Source organism: Lichenostomus cassidix, chromosome 2, assembly GCF_008360975.1.
Source record: "Lichenostomus cassidix isolate B80296 chromosome 2, HeHo_3.0, whole genome shotgun sequence".
NCBI lineage: Eukaryota > Metazoa > Chordata > Aves > Passeriformes > Meliphagidae > Lichenostomus > Lichenostomus cassidix.
Window position 1 is genome coordinate 7,238,753 of NC_139482.1, and position 25,927 is coordinate 7,264,679.

General features: G+C 41.0%; 1 protein-coding gene across 5 annotated transcripts in view; it reads left to right on the top strand.

Moving 5' to 3' along the window:
• The window catches only part of DPP6 (dipeptidyl peptidase like 6), a 526,589-nt gene that overhangs the window by 485,702 nt on the left and 14,960 nt on the right, over positions 1 to 25,927 (top strand). For all 5 annotated transcript variants that reach the window (XM_085050257.1, XM_085050259.1, XM_085050255.1 and 2 more), the window contains exons 13-17: positions 1,118 to 1,225; positions 1,781 to 1,872; positions 3,601 to 3,648; positions 5,583 to 5,701; positions 25,443 to 25,490. In XM_085050257.1, the coding sequence (XP_084906383.1) occupies positions 1,118 to 1,225; positions 1,781 to 1,872; positions 3,601 to 3,648; positions 5,583 to 5,701; positions 25,443 to 25,490 (415 nt within the window). The remainder of the gene's footprint in view (positions 1 to 1,117; positions 1,226 to 1,780; positions 1,873 to 3,600; positions 3,649 to 5,582; positions 5,702 to 25,442; positions 25,491 to 25,927) is intronic.

Sequence of the window (25,927 nt, forward strand, 5' to 3'; positions counted from 1 at the left end):
TAATGTGCTAGCTTATGGGAAATAAAAATGTTTATTCCTTTGCTGTGCCATCAGTGTCCCTGCACAATCAGGTTCCTGCTGGTTCAGTTTGGTATCTTGGCATGTGCCAAGCAGAAAGTCAAGGTGTTTGATTAACACTGAATGCAGAGCACCCAGAAGAGGCTGGCAACAACCTCCTTGTTGACTGCCCTGGAGGAAGAAAAGTCCACAAATCTGGGCCAAGGATGGCAGGGCTCATGTAGTGACAGAAAACCCTGATATCACAGGAAAGCTTCAGCAGAGGTTCAGCTTTTTATTTACTTCCATCTAGTCGAGATTTAGTGTAAATTTCACACAGCCAGTTCTCTTGGTACAATGCTCCTGTGTCCCACCATATGGATCATCCTTCTGCCTTCCCTTGTAATTAATCAACCATCTCATGCAGTGGAGACTTCTCATGTGCCTCATGGTTCCTGTACAAAAAGGAGACATCCTTTCAGGAGATGCTAGCTTGCCATATGTGGTGTTTGATTTTCCTTCTGCTGAGTCTCTTCTCTCTCTGGTTGAAAGTTCCAGTTGCCCAATAAAAGTCAATCAGAGCGTTCACCTGGGAGATCTGTGTCAAAGAGAGTTCTACAAGAGATCCTCTCCTTCATAAATAATTCAGTGAGATAAGCATTTGCAAGAGAGTAGAAACAGCCAGCAGTTAGATGCTGTTCGGTTGTGTTTCCTCCAGGACAGGAACAGAGAGGTTCTTCCAGCAGAGTGAGCAGGGTTTGCCACACTTGTGGCAGTGAGGTTCAAGCTGGTTCTGAAGGATGAATTCCAAGTGCCCCAAGCAGTCAGCTGCAGATGTGTACTTATGGCTCTGCAAGTGGGAATTGACTTTACAGCCAAGGAACTCACCTTGCTGCCTTTCTTCCCACAGCTGGAAGGTGTCTGTTTTCCCCAGAGTAAGAAGCAATAATCCTCAAAATTTTCCCCGGTTTTCAGCCAGCTTTTTGTGTGCCTCAGGTTGCTGTCAAAGAGCATTTTCTGTTTTGCTGTGAATTAATTTCACAGGCGGTTGGAGGGCTGAATAATTCTAAATATAAACCAATTAACAGTAACGCAACCCTCAATTTTCCTGCTCACACAGAATGAAGAGCCCATTTTTTCCAAGGATGGTCGGAAGTTTTTCTTCGTCCGTGCCACTCCCCAGGGAGGACGTGGACCTTTCTACCACATCTCCATGTCATCATCACAGGTGACTCACTCACTGCTGCTGCTGCTGCTGCTCTGGATCTCACCTGAGGCAGACAGCAATAAAAAGTGGTGTCTGTGTTTGTACCAGCGAGATGTAGAAAGGTCTTGTGCATAAAAGAAAACCTCAATTATGCTTTTCTGGGCATAAGATAGTGTGAATTTCCGAATGAGATATTTAGAAGAAGAAGTTCAACCAACTGTGTCTTTCCAAACGTTATCACTGTTTTGGTTTGGTTTTTTAATGCCACCTTAGTGGCTGATATGCAAATTCCCACCCTGCCATAAAGGATTAAATAGAAGCACGTGGGGATGCTGGATTAGAGGAAGGGGTTTGAAGTTGCCTGGTGCTGAATTCACCTCATTATCTTCAGTGGAGTCATGGTTAAGGTGATTCTGACTCTGTTATTTCTATGCCTGTGGGTTCACAGAAATAGCAGGTGTAGTGGTGGAAATTGCTGATGCTTGGTGTATTTTTCATAAGCAATGGAGCCAGAAGAGCTCCCTTTTTCAGAAGTGTTAACAATAAAGAAATGTACTTCTCTTTTCTTTCTGGCAGCCCAACAGTAGCAATGATGACTTACAGGCTATTACATCTGGAGACTGGGATGTGACAAAGATACTGGCATATGATGAAAAGAGGCAGAAAATGTAAGTAAACTTTGGCCTGACATATCAGACTTACTTTGTTTAGCCCTGGTCAGTTACAAAGGTGTTGTTTAGACACTGAAACCCATGAGAATAAGGAGGTGGGGATAGGAGAGCAGGAGAAGCTGTCTGCATTTTGGCTTAACTTCTCACACCATTACATATATCTTGTGTGATTTTGATTAATTTGTCCAGTTCAAGCCTCTCTTTCTGTCACTACTATACAAAGTTGTGCAGAGGAGTAATTTCTCCTGCTGCAGCTTCTGATATTAGTCTCTGTAAGAAAGAATCCTGTTTTCATCAACCACTTAAAATAGTCAGTTTTAAAAAGAACCCTTTATTGATCTGAAAAAATACCAATGCAGTGGGAGGAAAAAAAAATCCAAAAGATATTTAGATATTATTAAAAGTCAAAAAATGAAAAAAGAAAACAAATCCACTCTTCTTCACACTTACCCTTAATGCTGGTAAAATAACTTCTGTAAACACTCCCTTTTTCAAATACACTTCAATAAATTCATAAGAAAATATTTGGAAAGCTTTCTGGAATCAAATAACAGATTCCTTTCCAGACAAAGTTTCAGGTGGATAAAAGGTTCTCAGCTCTCAGTTACTTATGGCCACTGAATATTTGAGTGAAAAGTCTCTGAATATAATAAACTTTGAGTGATCATTAAGAGCATAGTGCTTCTTCAAGGTTTTAAATGCTCTCAATTACCAATAACTTTCAAACAATATAAAACCATACAAACAGAGAATCACTGAATGCCTTGGGCTGGAAGAGAACTTAAAGATATCCAGTTCCAGCTCCCTCTCCTGGGCAGAGACACCTTCCTCTGGAGCAGCTTGCTCAGAGCCCCATCCAACCTGGCCTTGAACACTTGCAGGGGTGGTTTAAGGAGCAAAATAGCACCAAAGTCTTATTGGCATTTTAACTGGCCAGTCAAGCAGAAAATGCCACACACAATTTGTGCAATCAAGATTTGTGCCTAGGCAGGCACAGCTTGTTGGAAGCAGATCAGCAGGGATGAATATCCTTCCTGACATTATTCACCCCATGGATGCTACATTTGCTCCTGTGCAAAAGTATTAATGCATAATGCAGAAATGCATCTGGGGGATTAATTCAGATCCCACAGCTGGGACTGAGGTTGGACACCTCCTGCAGTGTCTCTGTTATCTCCAGAAGCTGCCACTGCCCAACAAGGCTTGTGTTTATCCAGGAGGAGATCACCACAGCCTCAGCACAAAGAGCAATGAAGAGCTCTTCAGCTTCATACTTTGCCTTCCCTTTTTCTAGGAGGACATTTCAGTGGGTTTCCCATTGGACCCTGGTTAGTTATCTAACTGGGCAAAGAATAGAATGTGGCCAGAGAAGTAAAAAGTTTCTCTAGAGAAAGAAGAAAGGTCTTTAAAGTTAATTCTGAGCCATGACTCTTGAGGTAAAAAGGGGGATTTCTCCCACTTAATCCCTTGATCCTTTTTATCCACTGACATGACCAGTGTAGGACCCAAAGTTTTCCGTGCTTGTTTTAATTGCAGTGCAGCCTGCAGTGCACTTTCTTAAGCCTCTGCAGTGATGTTTCCCTCTGCATCTTTTTCTAATTCAGTTTAAACTTCCCCTGCTTTTACAAGCTCATGAAAATGCCAATATGAGTGAAGATGTTGTTGTATGAGATCACTCTAAACACTCTTCTAATGGTACAATTGACTTTTGTTTTTCCCCTCCAGTTATTTCCACAGCACAGAAGATTTGCCAAGAAGGAGACATTTATACAGGTATGTGTTTTACTAACTTCATATACAGATTTTCCCATTTCTTCAATTTTACACGAATCATAAGCAATTGCAGTAGAAGCATTTTCTGAAGTTTTTCTCTTTAATGGCATTGCAAGATCTTTCAATGTGTCACTGGAAAAGACAGAACAATGTAACAATAGAAAACAAAATGTCTGACACCTGGAAATGTTTTGCATTTAGCAATTTCCTTGTATTAATGCAAATTTCAAATTAGTCTCAAGACTGACTGTCACAAAACTTTCCAACAAAACGGCTTAGCACCTGAAAGAATTCAGAAATACATAAGCTAATGGTATAAATTGGTTTTATACTTTCCAATAGAGGTTTTGAGAAATTTGATAGTAGCTCACCTCTTGATAAAACTGAAAAGAATTAACAATATGTTATGATTAGAACCTTTTTCTCCAGTTCCAGAAGAGTTTAGCATCCTCCCCAAGTGTATGATGAATAAAAGGTTGGTTTTGTGGTAAACTATTGGTAGTGTTGCTATTGTGAAATATTGTGGAAGCAGATTACAAAGGGGAGGAAACACAAACTTTTAAACAAACCCTTTGGAATCATTATTCCATTAGTCCTGTTTTTCTTCTCAGTCACCCTGCTGCCATCACAACATCTGCAATGAAGGGCAGAGTTGGTGATGGCATCAGCTGATAAGGGATACTCAGTACATTTTCCTTCTCTCACACAGCATCATCCTTTTTTTTCCTCAGTGGGAAGGAAAATAAAGCAAATTAAATTACTCATGGCTGAATAATTTTTTCCTTTCGAGACATATATGCTGGTTCATTTCACTCCACAATTTTTTGAGTGTGTTTATTTTCTTGAAGAAAGTAAAAAAATTATATTAACCCTTCATTTTTAATGAAATGAGAAGAAAACCTCACTTTGAAAACTGAGTCCAGGCACACCTGATCAAGAGCTGCTGGCCTGAGTCAAAGAGCTCCTCATACCTCCTTGTCTTGGCATTCATCTCACCCTGGTGCCCCATCAGCCACATCTCCCCACACAGCCAACACAGAAGGAGCAGATGAAGATCTATTTAGGGATTTTTTCCTTTTTTTCTTTGTGTTTGATTTAGTAGATTTAATTAGGATGGAAATCAGAGATATGATCTGAGCCTAAACAAGAACCCATGATCTACTTATTTCAGTCTGTCATCCTAAAAATGTGGCTCAGCCTCATCTCTTGAAATGGTAGCAAAAAACACTCATCAGCTTTACAGTAACACTGGAAAGATCTCTTGGCTAATATTCTTGAAGTTTCAAAATGCTATAATGGTGCAAAATGTTACCTTTCAATATTTGCTAATAATCTGTAATTCCATTTTCAACGTTCAGTGGACTCTTAGCAGCACCTGTGAGTGAATGAACAGCTCACATTACCTTCTTCAACAACAGATCCCTAAATAAAATATTTCCTTTCTACTTGGAGGTTACAAGAGCAGCTATTTAAACTTGTAAAAAGGGGTTTGGCCTCTGAGCAGCAGCTAGCAAATCAAACCAGTGATGCAACCAGTAAGAAACTTAAAGAAAGCAATTCCAGCTTTTTATTGTCTGTTATAATATAAATAAGTGTAGAATTATTGCTCCTTTGTTTCATGCCTTCATCCACCAAATTATGACTTCCCCTGGTGGAATTGCAATCATCATTTCCTTTTAAAAACTATACCTTCCTTCATAACCACCTGACCTTGCAAAATGGCATCAGTATCCATTTATATATTCTCCATTCAAGCAGGAGGGGAAAAAAAATCCATTACTGCTATTTAAACTCAACCAAATGGAAATACTTTGTCTCTTACTAATGTTGGACACATTAGATTTATATTCTCGTTCTAAAGTAAGGTTCAAGTAATGTTGCTTCCAAATAACATTTGCTCAGTGACCTTCATGGAATTGTATTAACTTTTTCAGTGCAAACACAAATGGGAACTTCAACAGGAGGTGCCTGTCCTGTGATCTGATTGAAAACTGTACTTATTTCAGTGCATCCTTCAGCCACAACCTGGAATACTTCCTCCTGACATGTGAAGGTATGTGTTGGGTTCTGTTACTGCAGTTGTTGTGCCTCTGGGCAGGATTTGGAGCCAGCACTGATCTCTTTAGACATCCCATCTACCTGTGGGCAGCTTTGAAAGTGGCCATGAATATCTGGGTCACTTTGCTTTTAAAGCTTTTCCTCTTGACATTTTTCTTCTCTTTTGTATTTTTGCTTGTAGCTAGAAAGCAGATATTTGGAACCTTTTTCTGTGCATATATGCAGAAGGGAGAGGTAGATTCCTCTAGCCACCATGAGCATCTTTAAGTGAAAGTAACAGCAAAACCTGGAGGACTTAAAACATCAAAAAGTTAATGAGAGAGAAGCCAGCGAGGTGGGGTTGACTATGGCTGACTGGGACTAAGTTCCAGATGCAACAACCAGCACTGTGAACAGAGGGATTTAAAGTAAGTTACAGTGAGAAGAGAGTTTGGCAAGAAAAGGCAGTTTACAGAAATGTGCTTCATGGACAGTGTGAGCACAGAATATCTGGTGTTCCCCCAGCTCATTGATCATAAATTAATTTGGCATAATCTGCAGGTCCAACAGAGATTTCCTGTTTTGAAAATGCTTGAGAGTATCCAAGAGGCCAAGGATAGAGGAAATTTGAAAAGAGTCATTGAAGTTTTCTCTAGCTCTGTTAGGACTAAATGCAGAATTCCATAAAACTTAATCCTATGTAATTTAATTCTGCTTAATTATCCAAAATTGCACACACAATGTATGCACAACAGTGTTCTGCTCTTAGGATTGAGACTGCTCAAATGGCTGCTTGTCCTCTGAAACAAGGCTTGAAAAGCAGCAGGCAAACAGGAAATTCCTTATTTTCAACAGCTCAAGAGGGAAGGGAGTAGGTTTTGAAGGGGTATTAGGAAGGAATTCTTTATTGTGAGGGTGATGAGGCACAGGTTTCCCAGAAAAGCAATGGATGCTTTTCCCATCCCTGGAAGTGTTCAAGGACAGGTTGGATGGGGCTCTGAGAAACCTGGGATAGTGGTGCCCATGGCAGGAGGACATCAGGGTGATGCAGGGACTGTCCCATCTCTGACTGGAAAATATCCACTGCTGCCAGTAACTGCTTGTGGTGAACACCAAGGGTGAAGAAGGAATATCTGAGATGGTAAAATGGGAAATAATCAAGATAATGTGGAGAAGTGGAATGATTACCATAGTGTAAAGCAAAACACCTGGACTAGGACAATCATAAAAATGTGGTTTTCCCCTGGAAGGGAATGATAGGCTGCATGTTGGAGTATTTAGAGGTGTTAAAAAAACAATCTGGCAACACAAACCAAAAAATAGAATTAATAGGGCATTGCATTAATTAACTTAATGTACTTACCTGTAAATCTGAATTTATATTTATGGCAGGCATGTGCAGAGAAATGTCATTTGTCAATAAACATTCAGTTCTGTAGTAAATATTGTATTTACAAAGTTCCTCTCTTTCAAAGAAAAATCTTGTTTATTTTTCTTCTTGCCTTCATTTCAAGAACAGCTGTCAGCATCTACCAGACACAGTGTCCATTTCCTTTGCACCAAGATAATTGTTTTACCATAATTAGAAACATTTGTGAGTAACAAGATTAAGGTTTCTAAAGGGCCTTATCAACAGTTATGAGGTGATCTGTTTTTGATTACATTATATCTCATCCACAAAAACCTGCAGTGATACCTGAAGAGATTAATGAGTTTTATTAGTGTGTACATTAATCCAGTACACAAGATAATGATTTTACATAATAAACTACAGGCCTGATTCTCAGCTGCTATAAACAATAACTCATTTATAAGGTCATTAAGTTTAGATATGTTTGTGTCTGCTGAATATGTCTTTGTCTGAATTTTCATTATTAAGATCTAAATCCTCAAACTGCAATCTCACTGTAGCACAAATAGAGCACAGCTTCATCTGTGGAGCTCATCTCAGTGTCTCATTCAGATACCTTAAAAAAGACAAATATATACATGAGAAAATACAGAAATCTTGGTAGTATTTCAATTTTCAGTGATTTTATAAAAATACCAGTCCATTGCATTTGGTGGAGTTATTCCTTATTTACATGACTGAATGAGATCTGTCAACTTACTTGCTTTCAAGCAGTTTACAACATTTCCTTTTGGCACTTTTCACGTTGGATCCATCTAACTCCAGATGTGTGCTGTGGGCACATTTGCATCAGGGACAGCTCTCTCTGGCTGCTGCTGCAGCTGATGTGAGCCAGGCCAGTGGAAACATCTGCTCTGGATGAAGGGCAGACACCTGGATAAAAATGTCATCCTGCCAGGCTTTGCTCACATAAATAGGTGTTGTGGTTTGATGGAGAATCACCTGGACCCACTGACAGGAGAATTCCTTTCCCCCAGCTCCTCAGGCTGCTCAGGCAGAGCTTGGCCATGCCTCACTTCCTCGGGGCGTTGGGTTATTGCAAAGCTGTCATGCTCTAGTCTAGTTTTTATTTACAGGAAATCTTGTTTACTCATATGCACATGTAACACATAAATGGAAAAGCTCCTGCTTATCCTGCAGTGGATCAAGCAGGCAGAGCAGCAGCAGCTCACCAGGGTGAGCAAGGGTTTGTCCTATAATGTCTTACAATGCCCATCTCTGCTTCCCAAAAATCCCCACAGCTGGAGCTGATGTTCAAGACCAGACAGTACCTGTGGCTGTTTGGTGCTTTCTTCTCCACAATAAGTATAACATGCATAAATTTGTGTATAAATATGCATTAAATGCATAAATCTCCATAATTTGTATAAAATGCATCAAGATGTGGAAAAGCACCCAGAGCTCAGGTCTTGCTGGGTACTCTGTGGCTGCCTATGAAAATGTGTTCACAGTGATCACTGGTGTACCTTTGAAGGTAGCTAAATTAAATTATTTTACTGTACTCAAGCTTGTAAAAGCTTTAAAAAAAGTATTTTATCAGCTGTCCACAGGACAAATACATGGGCTAATATTTATGGCTTGAAAGCAATTTCTGTACAGAGAGAGAATAACCTTCACCACACCTCAGTTTCACTCTGTCCCTTTCTTTGTGACCTTCTGTTGCAAATTTCACTGAGTTTAGCACCTCAGACATGACTGTGGCTCAGCTGAACTTCTCTACAATGGAGGGCAAGCTTTGTAAGATTTGATTAATCAATCAGTGCTTGATTGATCAATGGATCACTCTTAAATACTCAGTGATACCTAAATGAAAGGCAAGGGAAAGGGAAAATATCTGTCTTTAAAAAACCCAAAAACCCCAGAAAGATCTGGCATTGATCACTTGATCCCAAAGGTCAAGAGCTGGAAGGTTTTTTTCTCACCCTTTTGGTACTTAAAAGGCAACATGTAATTGCCTTAAAAGATTTTTTGCTGTCCTGCAGACTACATTTAACAGCATTGCTACCTGGCACAGGCTGAAATGAGAGCAGTGTGCTGTAATAAAAGGTAACCTCTCTTGAAAGAGGACAGTGTAATGCTTACTGTCAAGAGGCAACATTTATTGCAATCAGTCAGTCCCAGAAGGCTAGTTACCTTATTTTTCATCTAATTTTATATGCTCATGATTGAATTACTGTAGCAGGATCTAAGGAAACATGATGCTTTGCAGGCTGCTCTTAGATTATCTGCTCTAGACACGGTTGAAAAAGCAATATCTGCTTGACCAAGGTCACTCCTACTGTAATTTTCACCATAAAATATGGGTTTACACTTCTACTTCCTCTCATAAACCAGCACAGGCACTTCCACTGATTCCATCTAAAATAAACAGAAATAAAATCTGGATGGAAGTGGTTTGCTGTTTTATATGTAAATTTAATTGAGGATGGATTTTTCTCATCTTAAATGGGATGTAAACTTCAATTGCATAGAGAGAAGGACAGGAAATTGCAAATTTTGGCTATGGGAAGCAATTTATTCCTGTTTCTTTAGTGGGACTCAGGCACATGGGGTGCAAGGCTGAATGACATGAGCCAATAAAGCACTAAAGCCCATTTTTCAGTGATAGCTCATTCTCCTCTCAAGGATGAAGCTTTATCAATTACTACCCCTCTAGTCAACTGGGCAGCGTTTTAGTATTTCCATTTTACATAGGTACACTCTGTCTGCAGTGACTCCTTCCCTCTCTCCAGGGTAACCTGCCAGCACCATTAAAACTCAACTCCTAGTGAGGTTGTTCATGGGAAAAGCAAGGAAAGCAACCCTCTTTGTTGCAGGATAACTGGTACCCTGACACTCAGGTACTTTGGCTGCAGTGTCTTCATTCTCATGAGAAAATCTGTGAAATCACAGAGAATTTCAGTTGGACACCCAGAACTGGCAAAAGTTTCCTGGAATCTGCAGTTCAAGCCCCTGCTGTTGCAGACAGTGGTGCTGTAGCATCCTTTACATAAATTGGTCCTTTTCCATCAACTGACCTCAGCCAAAAATCTGATCCTGGCCAGCTCAATGCCCCTGGGCAGGTGTGAGGTTCCCCACAAAGGGTTAATGCCTTCTGGCTCTGAGGCAAGAGGAATAGAGAGGAAGATGTCTGTCACCTGCATACATTTCTGCAATTAATGACATTTAAAACACAATGAAAATGAGTGGGGGGGAAGAGAGTGTTGTTCATGGGATGCCTGCTAATTAAAGTTCTCCATAATCCTGCATTATCCAGAAAGGATTAATCATTTTTAGGGATGTCACAAAGAAAATTGGTAGTTTCATGGAGGGGAGAGGACTGTAATGAGGGCTGAGGGATGACTTGTCTCATGCTTCGCATGGTTGCTGGTGATGGAGAAGTGCCTTTGCCACTGCACTGTGTGTAATTCTTCATTCAGTGACCAACTTGGGAAAAAAAGCTTTCACTTTGAGGAGGGAAAACAGTGTAACTGAACAGGGAAATGCCTTCTTCTATAGTCCTTCCTCCTGTTCCAGAAACTATAAGATTATTTTGTTTCAAAATGCCATAAAGCCACTCTTGCTCAACCTGTCTCTTTGAAGATTATCTCTGCTGGAAACTGTCTGTGGCTGACTGGTAGCCTTTATTGTCAGTCTTGTGCAGGTCAAATGACTTTAAAGCTGTCTCTCTCTTTGGAGAAAAGAAAACAGACTCGTGTAAGAAAAATGTTAAAATATTGTCACCTGCTTTGGCTGTCCTCTCTGGCACTGTGGTTCTCAGCAGCTTAGCCTAGATGCTGTAGATCAGTAATGACAGGTAACAGGAATGAAGTCATTTCTGCCTTTCCTAGCAGCCAACTCTGCAGCTGTAGAGCAAAATTTTATGTTGTAACTGAGCTCTGTTTGATAAAATACCTAAAGAACCAATAGAAAAGGCATTTATCTGAGTATATCTGCTTTTTCCCATGTGTGTCCTCGAGCCAGTGATGACAACAACTCTGTAATTGGACTCCTGGACTCTGAGGGTGCCTATAGGCCTGGGAAATCTTTAAAAATAGCATTCATTGCTGGTTTTTTGTCCTGCCAGACAAAATCATGTTTCAATTCCATTCACGGACAAGTGGTGCAAAAGAACTGATTAGAAAAAACTTTGCAATTTAAGGATCTCCTCTGAGAGTGATTCACACTAATGAAGGAGCAGCACGACCAAATTAGTGATGATCTGAGTCAAGTTCCTCATGCCATTGGTCATTAATTCATTCTGTCTGTGGTTTTATGAGTTTTAAAGACAAGGGTTGCAAGTTTTTCCTCTACAGAGGCAGCATCTATAGCTATAAACTTCTCAGCTCCTCACACTGTTTCTTGAGAATTTAATTATCTTCTTTCCTCCCTCTTGTTGGAACTTGGAAACACCATCTGGAGATGGGAACACTTAGGAGCACCACTTGCTGCTTTTGCTTAATAGGTTTATGCTGAGCCTTAAAAAGTCCTTTTGTTATTCCACATTTCTTTTATTTTCCAGAGTTTTGTTAGTGTCAGTAAAGACTTTCACTACCAATATTCATCAAATGATGTGGCTCTGCTTTGTGGCAGGTTGTCCTGACTTTGCTTTTAAACACATTTTAACACCATGGAGTCCAGAGCATGATTTTAAAAGGTTCAGCCTTCAAGTATGGAGAGCCCACAGTTTGGAATCCTTTTAGGTATCAAGGTTGTTCTGCCCACTGATGTGGACACAACAGAAGCTCCTGCCCACACAGATGACAGAAGTCTGAAATGCTTGGTATTTCTGGAAATTGCCATAGACAGAGAAATTTTTAGTGTGGGTGAGCCCGTCATGAAAGGCATTGAATGAAATAATTGGTTTGTAACAGGGGCTGCTTTTGGAGAAGCATTTGTGCTTGTTGGGACCAGAATCCAAACCCAGGATCCAAACCCAGGCTCATGTCCTTGATCATTTCCATCTCTCTAAACCCAGTCAGTGATTGCTCACCAGCATTTCTCCTGCTTTCTTTAAAAACATGGGATGGGCATTTCACTAAACATCACAAGCCAGCACTCCCTGTGCAAGGGAGCTTTTAATGGAGGCTGGAGGTGGACAGAAAAGTGGGAAAACTGGCTCATTAATGCTGCCTCATGTGCTGCACAGCCCCTGCACAGCATGGGATAAGCTCAGCCAGCAGCTGGGAGGGTGGGAACAACCTTTGAAGCACCAGCATCCACATCCAGCACCACTGGCATAGCTCAGCTCAAGTTTTAAACCACAGGATTTTTATTTTTTTCTTATTGTGAGCAAACATAAAATTCTGAGCATTGCTTCTAGTGTTGTGGCTCTCCTTAATGTCATTACTGCATAAAGACATTGACTCTTTTTGAGGAGATATGTATTTTGGAAAATCTCCTAGTATTTTATTCTCTCATGGGGTTACCAGCTGATTTGGACAGTCCTGAATGCATGCCAAAGAAAAGCTGAATTGAATCACATGGATTTGTTGATGAATTTCACTAACAAAGTAATGTTTTGTTTTGTTTTGTTTTGCCCATCTACTTATGAGTTCAGTCTGTTTCATCTGCACTTTCTTTAAGTGGCATTGGGGAACATTTTTACCTGAAAATCACTTAAAATATCACTCCTGTGAAAATTTTTTCCGTAATATTCATCAAAAAACCAGGGGTTCTACTGATAAAGACTTACTTTGTGAATAAGAGTCTGAATCCTTTCTGCCTCAGGACAGAAGATCATGACACTTGTCTTTCATTGTGAATTAATCAAATCACATTTTTCTTCAGTTTCTCCATCAAAATGAGGAGGGCATGTCACAGAGACATTTTTGGCAGTAATTTTTACATCTATGACTCCTTGAACAGAAAGAGCTTAATATTATTTAACATCTGAGGATAATCCTGTATTGATATTTATCAGGAAGAAGAAGTTTTATTGTTGGAAAAGTAAATACTGCACTAAGTTTTTAATTTGAATTATGGAAAGATACGAAAAGCCTTTTGCAGCCTTTCTGCAGGTGATCATTTTCATGATTTTACCAAGTGGGGAGTGAGAATAAGTGGTTTGCCTATGGACACATCTTGACTCGAGTATCATGACCCCCATTTCCTTCCTCATATTGCAAGACAGTGCTCCAAGGAAAAGCAGCACTGACTCCTGGAGCAGACCAGAAATGTGTCTCCTTCTGCAGCCACTCTCCATCCCTGGATGGTGGATAATTAACCCTCTTCAGGATTTTTGCAATAATGTACCCATCAGGGACATGTCTGCCCAGCTCCTGCAATAAGAGGTTGGTTCATGCCTCCAGGCAGGAGAATAATGAACCTCTTTCTACATCTTCTTCAGTTCCTTCATTTAATCAGACCTTTTAACCTGTGCCATTTGGGCCAGACCTGCCATCCCAGGAAAGCAATGGAAAATCTGGGGATGAGGTTATTTTTACCAACTATGGACAAGCAGATGTAAATCAATGATTCACCAAGCACAAGTTTATAAAGCAATGTTTTAAACCTAACTCTACATTGCCCATATATTGCCTTAAATATCATGTGCAAATGTTGTGTGTCACATTCTCATCAATGATATTCCTGCAACTAGATTGTAATTGGCAATTGTTATGCTCAGGTAAACAGCAGTGCAAGCCATAATGGAAGTATATAGCTCAGTTCTTCCCTGAATATATTTGGCTATTTATGAACTATAAAACAGCTCCATATTTAAGTAAATGTATCTGCAAAAAGCAGTTGGATTGCTTTCTTTTATTCCCTTTCCGTTAGAAAATAATCAAAGTTTTCATATAGTACTCTTGGATTATCTAAATCCTGAGTTGGATGTGGACACCTATGATAGATGTACTTACAAAGAGGTGGTTTTTATAATAGTTGTTTCAATTTGTTGATCCCCATCCAGACATGGAGCCTTCCAAGACACATTTGGTAACAGTGGTCTGAGAAGTCCTAACCAGCTGCCAAATGCTGGTTAGGATGCATGGGTTTGATTTTTTTCTGCTGTCACAGCTCCCTGAGAGAGCTCAAGCAGGTCTTGTAATTCCAGCTTCCTAGAGGTGTTGTGGAAATAAGAAGTCCATTGCTGACTGCAATGCTCAGATGTGCAGTGACAACAAAGGGCACAGAGGCTCCTAGATGGAGAAATTGCCAGAGTGGTTTGGAAAGCTTCAGTGAATCTTCAGTCTATTCACTGCAGAGAAACCTTCCTAGCACAGAAACCATTAGCATGCAGGAGAGCCCTCCTGTGACAAAGCCAGCATGTGAAGTGGTTAAATGGTGCTGGAGTGAGGAGTTAACAAGGCATGGCTGCAGAGGTTTGCCGTAGCGCGGAGCTCCTCGCGATGCCTCAACAGCCATCCAAAAACGAGCTGTAATTACACCAAGGGGCTTAATAAGAGCAGGGCCAGTCCTCCCAGGTGCTGGCTGCTCCAAAATCCCTCCAGCCACAGCTGGAGGCACCCAGAGCAGCAGAGGAGCCCTGGGTAGGATGGAGCTCCAGCAACCCAATCTCCCATGCCCCCATAGCATCACTGTAGAGACAGGCAGGGATCTCTTGAGTGAGGGATTGGATTTTGAGTTACAGCACCTCTAAAACAGTTATTAAAAACTTGATAACCCATTTTGGCTTAAAGCACATCATTATGTGGTGTTTTCACAGCACTGTGAGTGTGTCAGGATCTGGGACACCCAGTGCAGCTGCAAGGGGAAATTACCTTCCTGTGGGCTTTTTTTGCTTGGATGGTCCTCAGACCTCTGTGTGTGTGTGCTCTTTGCTTATTGGGGGTGGTAGGGAAGTACTGAGCTTCTAAGAAGGATTTGAACAGGGAAAAACGTTTGCTTGTCAAATGTTACTGCAGCAATATTTCATTTGGAGGGTTTTCTGTCCATAATGCCCAAGTTAAAATAATAGGAACTCTTTTTCTTGGTTTTGAGAGATGAAGAAGCTGAAGCTCCTATTTAACCTTCCCAAGGAACTCTATGGTGATTTGGAGCATCTCTGGCAGATATACAGGGAAAGATTGTGGTTGTGAGTGCAAATATCTCACTCCAGGGCCTGAAAACAATATTAAATGTACAGGGAGGAAATAACTATATTTAATCCCTACTTAAATTTAACTAGGTAGAAAGCATGACAAGATTTCTGAAGCATAAGGGTTTAGTGTCAACTAAGAATGTCACAAAACTGCTCATCATGGCAAAGGCAAAGCATCTTGGAGAGTCTCACTTCCCACTGGAATTCAAGAAAACACTTTCTAAGTACAGCTGGTCCTGCTAAGAGGGCCAGAGCTTGGCAGCTCAGGTGGCCTTTGGTGAATATCATGATAAATTATGTTGTTGAGGTCTAAAGAGACTTAATTGGATGCTGAGATAACTATTAGCACTGAAAATGAGTTTTATTAACTAAGTCAAGAGCCTATGGATATAAAAGTGCAATAAGCACACTTCAGTCTAAGCAAATGTGAAATGCTGATTCCTGGAACCTGAGTGAGGATTTCATAATCTTAGAAGCACAGAATACCCTGAGTTGGAAGGGACCCACAAAGATCATCATAGTCAATTCTTGTTCCTGCACAGGACTACCCCAACAATCATTTGGAAGTATTTTATGGGCCACCTAATGACCGGAGCTTACTACTGCTGCACACCGGAGTAGACTGGTGTGTATATTCTATATTATTCAAAAATAAAATATGCTTTTCATCAGTTCACCCAGATTTAATGTTATTTTAAATCCCACCAAGTGTTATAATATACATCAATATAAATTTCTACTACTTGCTGCTTGATGTGCAGCTCGTGGGAGTTCAGATTTTCTGAGCTTTCTGAGCTATCTGAGCTGTCCATGGCTTGTTTCTGGGTCTACAAGGAAAGGGGAAGGGCAGAAAGCCAATATTTGACAGTGATGCCTGTCTGGGTAGAGCAGGAACAGGCAACCCCCAAGAGGCTCTATCCTTGTGTGACCACACAAGCCAGGTATCCTGCCCAAAATACCCAAAACCCCTGTCCAACCAAACCCAAGATGCATCAGAAACAGGGAGATAATGCTCAAGCACAGCTGAATGTCCTGCAATGCTCTCAGTGCCTCCAGGATCCAGACATGCCCCAGCCCTGTCCCTGCAGCTTCCCACCCAGCTGGATGCTAAACGGAGCCTGGGAGGCATGGCTGGGCTTTGCTCACATCTCAGGTCCCTGGGTGAGTGTTATCTGGGGTGACCAGAGTGGTTTCCCATGCAAGGATGATTACCACAGCCCCGGGTTCTTGTATACTCAGTGGCAGGAGGCTGTAATTAGTGCTTCCAGGCAAACTGTGACCTTTTGCAACTTTTCCTGAGGCTTATGAAGCCGAAATTAGTTTCTGCTGTTTGAAAGCATGCACAGACCTAATCTCTGGGTCCTATTTATATTATAATTACTATATAATTCACATTTGCATTCACTTGACTCCTTTTCTTACTTAACAGCCGAGGTTGGCTCTCTCTTCTCGAGTGCTTTGTGCTCAGTTCATGGGTCACAAATCCCGTGGGCAAAGGCAGGATGGGGGATGCTCATTCTCACTCCCTCACATTGCTCTACAACTGCAGAAGAGCAGGCTGGTATCAAAACCCCCTTTTGCACAAACAGAAGGTACCAGCAGAGCTTTTTCTGCAGGAAAACAGAGGGTGGTATTGGTGGTTTGGAAGTTGGATGAGAACTTCTTGTCTATTTCCTGTTAATAACACAGTTATTACTATAGTTTGAGACTAATTAAAATGATTGCTTTAGTTATTACTATGGTCTGAGATTACTTTAAATGGTGACTGTTGTGGATATTTCAGTACAGTTTTTCTTCCTTTAAGTAGACCATTCATATATGTTATTAAGTATTTTGCTGTGTTCTCATACATCTTTAATGTGCTGTAAACTCCCCATAAATACTCACTGACATAAAAATAGGTGAAAAAACACCCCAAACTAGTATGCATGAATATTAAACAAAAAAGTTAATATAAAATGCCTGTAATTTTCAGTGCCTGAAAATATACTGAGGAATTAAAGCAAAACTCCTATCTCCTTTGAAACAGCCTCATTCTGCAAAGCACTATGTGTTCCTTGCTTTTCCATGTTTTGATTCTGTTTTCATTTTGATTCTTGCTTGTAAATATGAGCTGCCTGGCATTGCCCAGAGGAAGGTGATCTATCATCTGCTTCCAGCCGTGATTCTTGTCATTTGGTCACTCTGTACATACAAAATTTTATCTGAGCTCCTCTCGCAGGAGACAAATGACCATGACAACAGGCTTCCTCTGATGCTTCAAATAATGAAGCTTCACAAATCAGGCAGAAGCCTCCTGCATGTCGAGCCCAGGGTGCATGTGTGTTATTTCCAGCTATATGAGCAACCTTGGATGAACTCATTATTCTGCAGTGGGGAGTACAGATGTTACCATCCTGCAAGATTTAAAGCTTCCTCTGAGGAAAACTGCTTCTTTCACCTTGTCTGCCAGCTGGACCAGCTGTGAGGTTTATTGCTGGCTTTTGTTTGCTGTTTGCATGGTACTTGTTAAGCCCTTTATTAATGCAGTCAGTACATTAAAGGAATATTAAAACCTGAGAACTCATGAGAGGGAAACAGCTTAATAACCAGACAGTGTGAAGCAATCTTATTTATGGGTTGGTGGTGGTGTTTTTTAAGTTAATATCCAGCACCAGTTATTACTTAATTATCTGGGAAATCGTTAATTTGTTGCAAGAGAATTTTACTTATGGAAAAGAATAAATTAAGATCATCTAAATCAATTTATAGTGGGTTTTTAATGGAATAAACAGAAAATGTGCAATCGGGCTTTATTCAGTCTGTTAATGAGTTGCAAATGGCACTGAGAAGATAATATTTTCTTTCATGCTGCAATTATAAGGAATTATCCTTTTTCCTTGAATATCATAGAACCATGAAATGGTTTGGGTTGGAGGTGACTTTAAAGATCATTTAATTCCAAACTCCCAGGGACACCTTCCACCATCCCAGGGTGCTAAAAGCCACATTCAGCCTGGCCTTGAACACTTCCAAGGATGGACAGCCAAAACTTCTCTGGGAAACCTCTTCCAGTAGCTCACTACCATATTCTGATCCTTAAAATATGAAATCACAAAGTCATAGGAGAATTCAGACTGAAAGAAGCCTTAGGAGGTCTGCAGTGGAGCCTCCTGCTCCCAGCAGAGTCAGAGAGCATATCAGACCTGGCTGCTCAGGGCTCAGTCTGGTCTTGCCTTCAAAGCCTCCAAGGATGGAGAGTGCACAACCTCCTTGGACATGCTGAGCTGTGCAGTGACTTCCCAAAGTAGCCAGGAAAAACAGAAAATGTCAGACACATAACCCCACATATGGTATTTCTTTTAGGATTAGCAGGTACCTAATCCAATCAGAAACTTGTATTTTAAAAATAGGGATGAATGTTAACTTTTGCTTTCATCTCTTTCCCAAGTTTGCAGAAAGCCTAGATTAAAATTGAATTGAAAGATGTTAAATTGAGGTATTCAACTAGAAATAGCAGGAAATAGAACAGAACCTGGAAAAAGAGAGGGAATTGAGTATGGGGATTTTTCTGTTTGGATTCCTTAGATTGAACCAGAATACTAAAACAAAATACCTTGGGCTTTTGGAAAGTCAGTTACCCTCATGTGACCTGGAGTTGTTCCCTCCTACCTCTGGTACTTGCAAGTCCAGGGGTGCATTATCAGGTTCATGAACTCTGCAGGCAAATTCTCCTAAAATACCTCCTTTTACAGCTGATTTTATCACTGCAGTGGTACCTGAACTTTGTATGCTCTCCACATTCCTCTTTGGATCCATCCACATGCATTATTGCATTAAGGCTTTTTAAAACCTTAGCCAAAGCCTCATGAAAGGGAGGAAATGCTCAGCCCACTCAATGTGACACCTCATTGGATGATATTAATTAAGAAGGAGAAGAAGGAGATTAGTGAAGGAATTGTGAGCCAAGGTTAAGTACCACAAAAGGAAAGCAGGAAGTAGATTATGATGAAGAGGAATAAAAGGCTAATTGGAGATCAGCAGCAGGGTTCATTAGGAAGCTGGTCTGGGGAATGACCTTACTCAGATTGTTCCCTGGCAGCCTGGGAACCCAAAGCTGGATGAAGCTGGTGGAATTTGTTAAGGCACAAAGCTGATAAGCATCATCAGAAGGCAGAGAGAAATACTAGAGAAGTCAGATGTCTTGCAGAGCTGGAGTGGGAGATATTAATACTACAAAGAGCAAAATTAAGCACATGGTCACTCAGGGCAAGAATTTGCCTTGTGTGTTTGAAGCTCAAAAGTTACAAATGCCTCAGAAGAGCAGATGGGTGCCTGGGCACACAACACTGACCACTGGATGTCTGCAAACTGCCTACCTGCTGTGGTCATGGAAAAGGTGAATGCTCTTTTAGCATGGATCAGGCACAGAATTTTCCATAGAATGAGCAGTTTCACTATAAGAACCTGTTAAGACATCCTCAATAGCAGGGGTGGAGTTCTGGTCATTTCTGTTCAGGAAGGAGGAACTGAATGTAAAACACTCTTGCACTAAAGAATAAGGTGAAAAGAAACTTTGTCTTACAAAAGGGAGTTAAAATAATCCAATTTATCTGACTGGATGAGAGCTTCTGGGGACATGTGACTGCCCTGACTGAAAGGGAAATGCTCATGCTTAGTAGAAAGCAGATTGTTGGAACAACCCCAAAAAGGTGTAAATTGGAGTGACAGCCAGCAAAGCTTCAAGTTGGAAGGGAGCTCCTACCAGAAGAGCAGACATCAGTAGGAATTACATCAGCAAAACCAATTCTATTCAGAGGCTGTTTGTCAATACTTCTGTAACACACAATTTCCTGAAGCAGCAAGGGAGGATCCTCTTGGCCCCAAAGGCTCTGAGTCCTTCAGTGGCCACAGGACAGGCAATGGGCTGAGCTGGTCAGTGCCAGCCCAGCTTCCCACACTGCTGACTGCAGGCACCTCTCAAAATCCCATGGAATGACTGAGGACCTGACCATGCTTGTTCATTCAAAAAACCTTTTGAAGAACTCATCAGGCCTGTTTTGTGTAGTGGAATTAAGACCAAATCTGTTGTTCATTTGCCCTCTAGTCACTGCTAACTGGTGCTGCCTCAGAGCAACCAGATTTATTTCTGCTCCACATAAAGTAAGCATGAAATTTATTACCAGTATCACACAGGGCAGACACAAGCAGCACCATCAGAGTGCTTGCCTGAGAACAAGCCAGGATTGATTATTTTACAAGACAAGTTACATTTGAGGAAGTAAAGATTTGATTAAAAAATTAAATGCCTTGGGGAGGGTGAATAGCAGCATAAATCTATTTGATGTTTATGTCAACAAGGTTGCCAAAGCAAACAGCATGAACATCTGTCCACTGCGTCGGCTGGAAAATACTGCAATTGGGGAAATGTTTTAATTGTGGGCAGTGGCTCACAGAACTCCCCATGTCTTTATTTATTAGGCTGATATTATCACCCCAACATATGAACTTTATGCAGCATGTATAAATAATTCATGGCTTAGCAAATAAAGAGATCTGGAATCTGTACACAGAGATGGCTGTTGCCAATTATCTCACTTGTGCAGAGCCAGACCCTTTCAGCTCCCATCGCTTGCAGCTGCTCTTTTAAATCATTCATCAGTGCTTAAGAGATATGCTGGTGGCGCTGGCAGAGACTATTTGAATTTTCATTGTTTACACACTGTGAATTTAGTTTCTGGTCTGAAATTATCTGCAACGTTGAAGCCTTTGAGAATATAGATGAGAAGAAAAAGACAATTCCTCTTTTTATCCTTTTTGAACACTTCTATAATTTTGATTACCTTTTCTTCAGTTTTGCTTTGCATTCTTTTTATAATCGCCACTTTCATTTTAAAGTTATAATAACTGATATAATTCCCTATGATGTTTAGATCATGAAAACATCAGGAATACTCTGGAATATAAAAAGTATTACAAAACAAATGTCTGGTAAATGTTTTCTTCAAGGCTGTAAAATGATTTTCCATTTTTATTCTAGAAGTCTATACCTTTATCACCTCAATATCTAGGGTTGCTTCTTTCTGATCACGTTTAAGCAGAAGCCTCTTGGAAATAATAATAAAAGCTGCTTAAAAATTGATGACAAACCATGGCCAATGCTTTTTCCTGTCAAATTACTGAGGCTCTGAGTTTCTGTGCCCATTCAGATCACGATGGGCAGCACTTCCTCGGTGATAAATTTGCCTGTTGTCATTATAGCGATATGGCTCAATTTACTTCTTGCATGGATAATTACAGTAATGGTTTGAGAGTCAAAGGCCTTGTGATAAAGCCAGACTTTCAGCTGTATTAATTGAAAATCTAATTCATGTAACTAGAGTTTTGTGCAGCATTATTAACCCTGCTGCTATCCAGGATGTACAGGGTGTGTCTATACACAGGTCTGTCACTGGTTTTGCTCCTTTCTCTTATGCTATAAATAAGGAAACAACATTCAGACTCCTGTCAGGATTCTGGAGTTGGGTGGTGTATTCTGGAGGCAGCAGAGGGGTGTGGAGCCTGCAGTGGCATTGACACACCCTATCCCATACCCAACACAGTGATGCAGAGAGGGATAACAGGGCCTGTGTGGTGCCACCCCTAAAAATTTTGGTGGAGGTGGCAGGGAGCAGCAGTGCCAGTCCCACACCTTGGGGAGTGTCACAGCCCTGCTTGTTCCTACCCCTCTGGGGTGACAAATCCAACAGCATCATCTTCATCATGTCATGCAGAGAGTGGCCTGCCCATGATTTTGGGAACAGCCATGAGGTTGTGGAGAATGAGCTGTTTCTCTCTTGCCTTTGCAAATCAGGGCAGAGCAGCCAAGTATCTGCTTGACTTTCTTAAAGTGGAGCACTTTGTGTTTTACCCTTCAAGCAGCACAAGTGACTCCAGCCTGCTCCCAGGACCTCTGTGGGCAAGAGGCAGAGCATTCCCAAGGTTCCTGAGGGGGGCAGGTAGGCACAGGGGGATCATCAGTGCTGATTAAAGAGCAGCAGCAGCAGCAGGGTGTGCTGGGGCTCAGAGTCCCCATCAAAGCCCGTGTGGATGGGCTCTGGAGGAAGGGGACATGGAGCAGAGGATGTCCTCACTCTGCTTCTGTCAGCTCCCAGCAGCTCATTGAACAAATTAGGTTTCCCTCTCAGATCCACACATGACAGTGGCTGGCATTTAGCAGATGGCATGTGTAATGGGACTGTCACACCGCCACAGGTTTAAAAATAAAGCTGGGGAGGCGGTTAATGAATATACACTTCTCATTTCAAGGAGTGCTTTCTGTCCCTGTCAGGCATTAGGCACTCAGCTTGTGAGTGTTGAAAGACTTCTGGTGTGTGTGTATTAAAAGACATGATCTAGCATGTAACTGGGTTGTTTTACTTTAAAAACTGGCATTGAAATAAGCAATTTATGTCATTCCTAAAAAAGGGGGCTTTTTCTTCTGGATGACTTTCAGCCTGCTTACAAGTGAAATGGATTCTTTAACTGGAGTGTTGTCATTGAAAATATTTAATGTTAAGAGTAATCCTTCTCACAGAGATTATTCTACCCTCTAGATTTCTGTCTTTACCATTTTTCCTTGTTTGTTAAAGAAAAATAGGCAACTCAAAAATCTACTTTTTCAAGGATGTTTATTAATTTTTTTTTTATTAATTTCATATTACCTCAAACTGAGTATCTTTATATCGGACTTCACCTAAAAACATTGATTTGGGGAGAGGACATAGAAATAGTAGCAGTAGTGAGTAGTGAGAGACTAAGGAAACACAGCATCTAATACATGTCCCTTTCTAAATTACACACTACAATTTTTTATTTATTAGTTTCTCACAGCTTTTTCAATGCCAAGGAAAAAAAAGAAAAATAAATTAGAAAATCAAAGGATTAAATGCATTGTATTTCTCTCTTTATCCCTTTCTTTTTGTTGGCATTTTGGTGTTAATTAAAGGACTGCTCTGGCTCCAACTGAAGTCATTTGGGAGAATTCCTTTTATTTTCAGTGATGATTTTATCATGCCCATGTTTATTAGGTTTGTTGCTTTTCCAGCAGTCTGGCTTCTGGGACTGCAGGGAAAAAGCAGGACAGATTTACAAATAAATATGGTCAGCATATCAATGTGTATCAGTAGGAGAAAGGGAAATTCAGCTAAATCCTGGTGAGCAAACTTTTCTTCCTTTGAGCATTATAATTCACCTTGCTGCATGCTAAAAAAAAATGGCACTAACAAAAGAATTGGATTGTCAGGGCAAAAGATTCTCAGCTACAAGGAAACAAAAGTCAGGCTGCCATATTAGTTAGCTTAATTAAAAATAAAATCTTTTTCTGCCTTTTCTCTGTGTAGGTAAGGTCTAGATGAAACACTCCTGACTGCCCACAATGGGATGTGGATTCTTGGCAGTGCAGGGAAAACCACTGACACAATTATAATGCCTTAAAGATTTTCTTGCTCTCAAGAACTTATTTCAACTAAAAAACCAGTAAAAATGTCCCACAGAAATCTGCTTTTGCTGCCATTTGTGTTCACACTCTCAGTTATGGCATTTCAGGGGAATTTTCTCAGCCAGCCCTACACAAATTGCTGGTGTACAAGGGGTGATCCCACAGGATCTTCTTGCAGGCTGAAGGATTTAAGAAGACATCTTAAGGTGCTGTAATCTCAGTGAATATCAGTCCCTTACAGCTGTCTTACTTTTGAGGCTTAAAAAATACTGGAGTTTTTGATATTCAGTGTTCAGTTTTGTTCCCCTTACAATAAGGAAGACATTGAGGTGCTGGAACATATCCAGGGAAGGGCAACAGAGCTGGGGAAGGGTTGGAGCACAAGTCTGATGAGGAGCAGCTGAGGGAGCTAGAGGTGTTTAATCTAGAGAAAAGGAGCCTCAGAGGAGACCTTATCACTCTCTACAACCAGCTGAAAGAGGCTGCAGCCAGGTGGGGTTGGTCTCTCCTCTCAAGGAACAAGTGATAGGGCAAGAGGAAATGGCTTCAAGTATCACCAGGGGAGGTTTAGTTTGGATATTAGAAAAGATTTCTTCTCCAAAAGGTTTGCCAAATGTTGAAACAGGCTGACCAGGGAAGTGACAGAGCCACCATGCCTGGAGGTACTTAAAAGACTTGTAAATGTGGCACTGAGGGACATGGTTGAGTAGTGGGTTTGGCAGTGCTGAGTTAACGTTGGACTCAGTCATCTTAGAGGTGTTTTCCAACCTCAATGATTCCATGGCTCTGTGATTCTCTGCTGTCCCTGCACACAGTGTGGGAGTCTCCTGGCCCTGCTCTTGGGATTTTTGCTGGGCACACAGATTTCCTCAGCTGCTCACACTTGCTGCTGTTGTACCATGTTACATGTAGGGGAAAGGGGAGGAAAGTAAGATAACCACTGTTTCTGAGGTGAGGAATTCAGCACTGCAGGGCTAATTCCACCTTCCTGAGCAGTGCTGTCAGGCTCAAGGAAAAATCTACAAACAGGTTTGTGAGTAACATGAGGGTAGCTGCCCTGGGTCAACCCAGCTTGGCCCAGTGTCCTGTCTCCAAGAGCTGTCACCAGATGACACCTGGAAAACAGGGACAAGGAAGTTGACAACCTCAATATGAACTTGATCTCATGTACCCATCATGTCTCATCCCATTTTTCTATCAATCAGCTGCTGGATACCTTTCTGAACAAGAAGATGAACCCAGATTGCTGTGCTAAGGACTAAAGCACTTTACAGCATCCTGTGGTAAAGGCTGTGGCATCCTGAATGCTGCAGCATCCTGTGGCAGTGAATTGTGTGATTCACTCATGTGCACTGCATAGTAATGATAATCCTCTTTGTACAACGCTGACTGGTTTCAATACCCAAACATTGCATTTTAAAACAGAATATTTGGCCTTCTTCAGTGTGAGAGCCAAGCTGGTGTTTAATTCATTACGAAAAAATAATTTGCAAAACAGCAACATTTATCCATAGCATACAAAATGTAAATGCTTTGTGCTGTGATGTTTGGGTGTCATTAGAATAATTTTAAAGGCAAGTGATTTAATTGTGTTTGTGCTAATTATAATGTTTACAAATTAGGGAAAGATGCATTTAGTGGTCTGTTGGGAAAGGGCTTTGAAACCTCACATGTCTTTGAGTCTACAGTACTGTCATTTAGTCATAAACTCTTTCTAATACCAGGGTGATTTGCTTTTTAGATTACTCTTGCATGAAAAGCGAGTCTCAAGAGCCTTCAGCTCCACGGAATTCAAAGCCAGGTTCACGTGTGTCTGTGTGTGCTTTGATAGAAATTTAACCAACTTCTTTTCTTCTCTTTTCAAGGTCCCCGTGTCCCGATGGTGACTGTTCACAACACAACAGATGCACAGAGTAAGAATGGCCTTGAGCTTTGCAATTGTTCACAGAAAAGTGGCCAGGCAGGATAGTGAGAGGTAGCTGCTCTTTGCTAAACTTACACTGCCAGGGAGCTCAGACTCTGCCTAAATGCAAGTTTTCTGTAAGACAAGGGGACTTGCAGAGCTGCCATCACAACAGCTGCTGTTTGGGGTAAAAACACAAGGGTTGGGGTTTTTAACACAAGGATGTTTGTTACTCTCTTTCTCAAAAAATGCACAGTTCTAACCGCCCTCTGTCTTTTTATCAGTCTTCAACTGATTTTGTTTTGCATCCCATATTTAAGAAATAAGATAAACATCAGAAATACTTAGCTTAATCTGTGGTTTTAATAAAATCACTCTGATATGCATTATCAGAGATAACACAGAGAAGTGAGCCCCATAAGTGGTGCCTCTGCCTGGTTCCCTTAT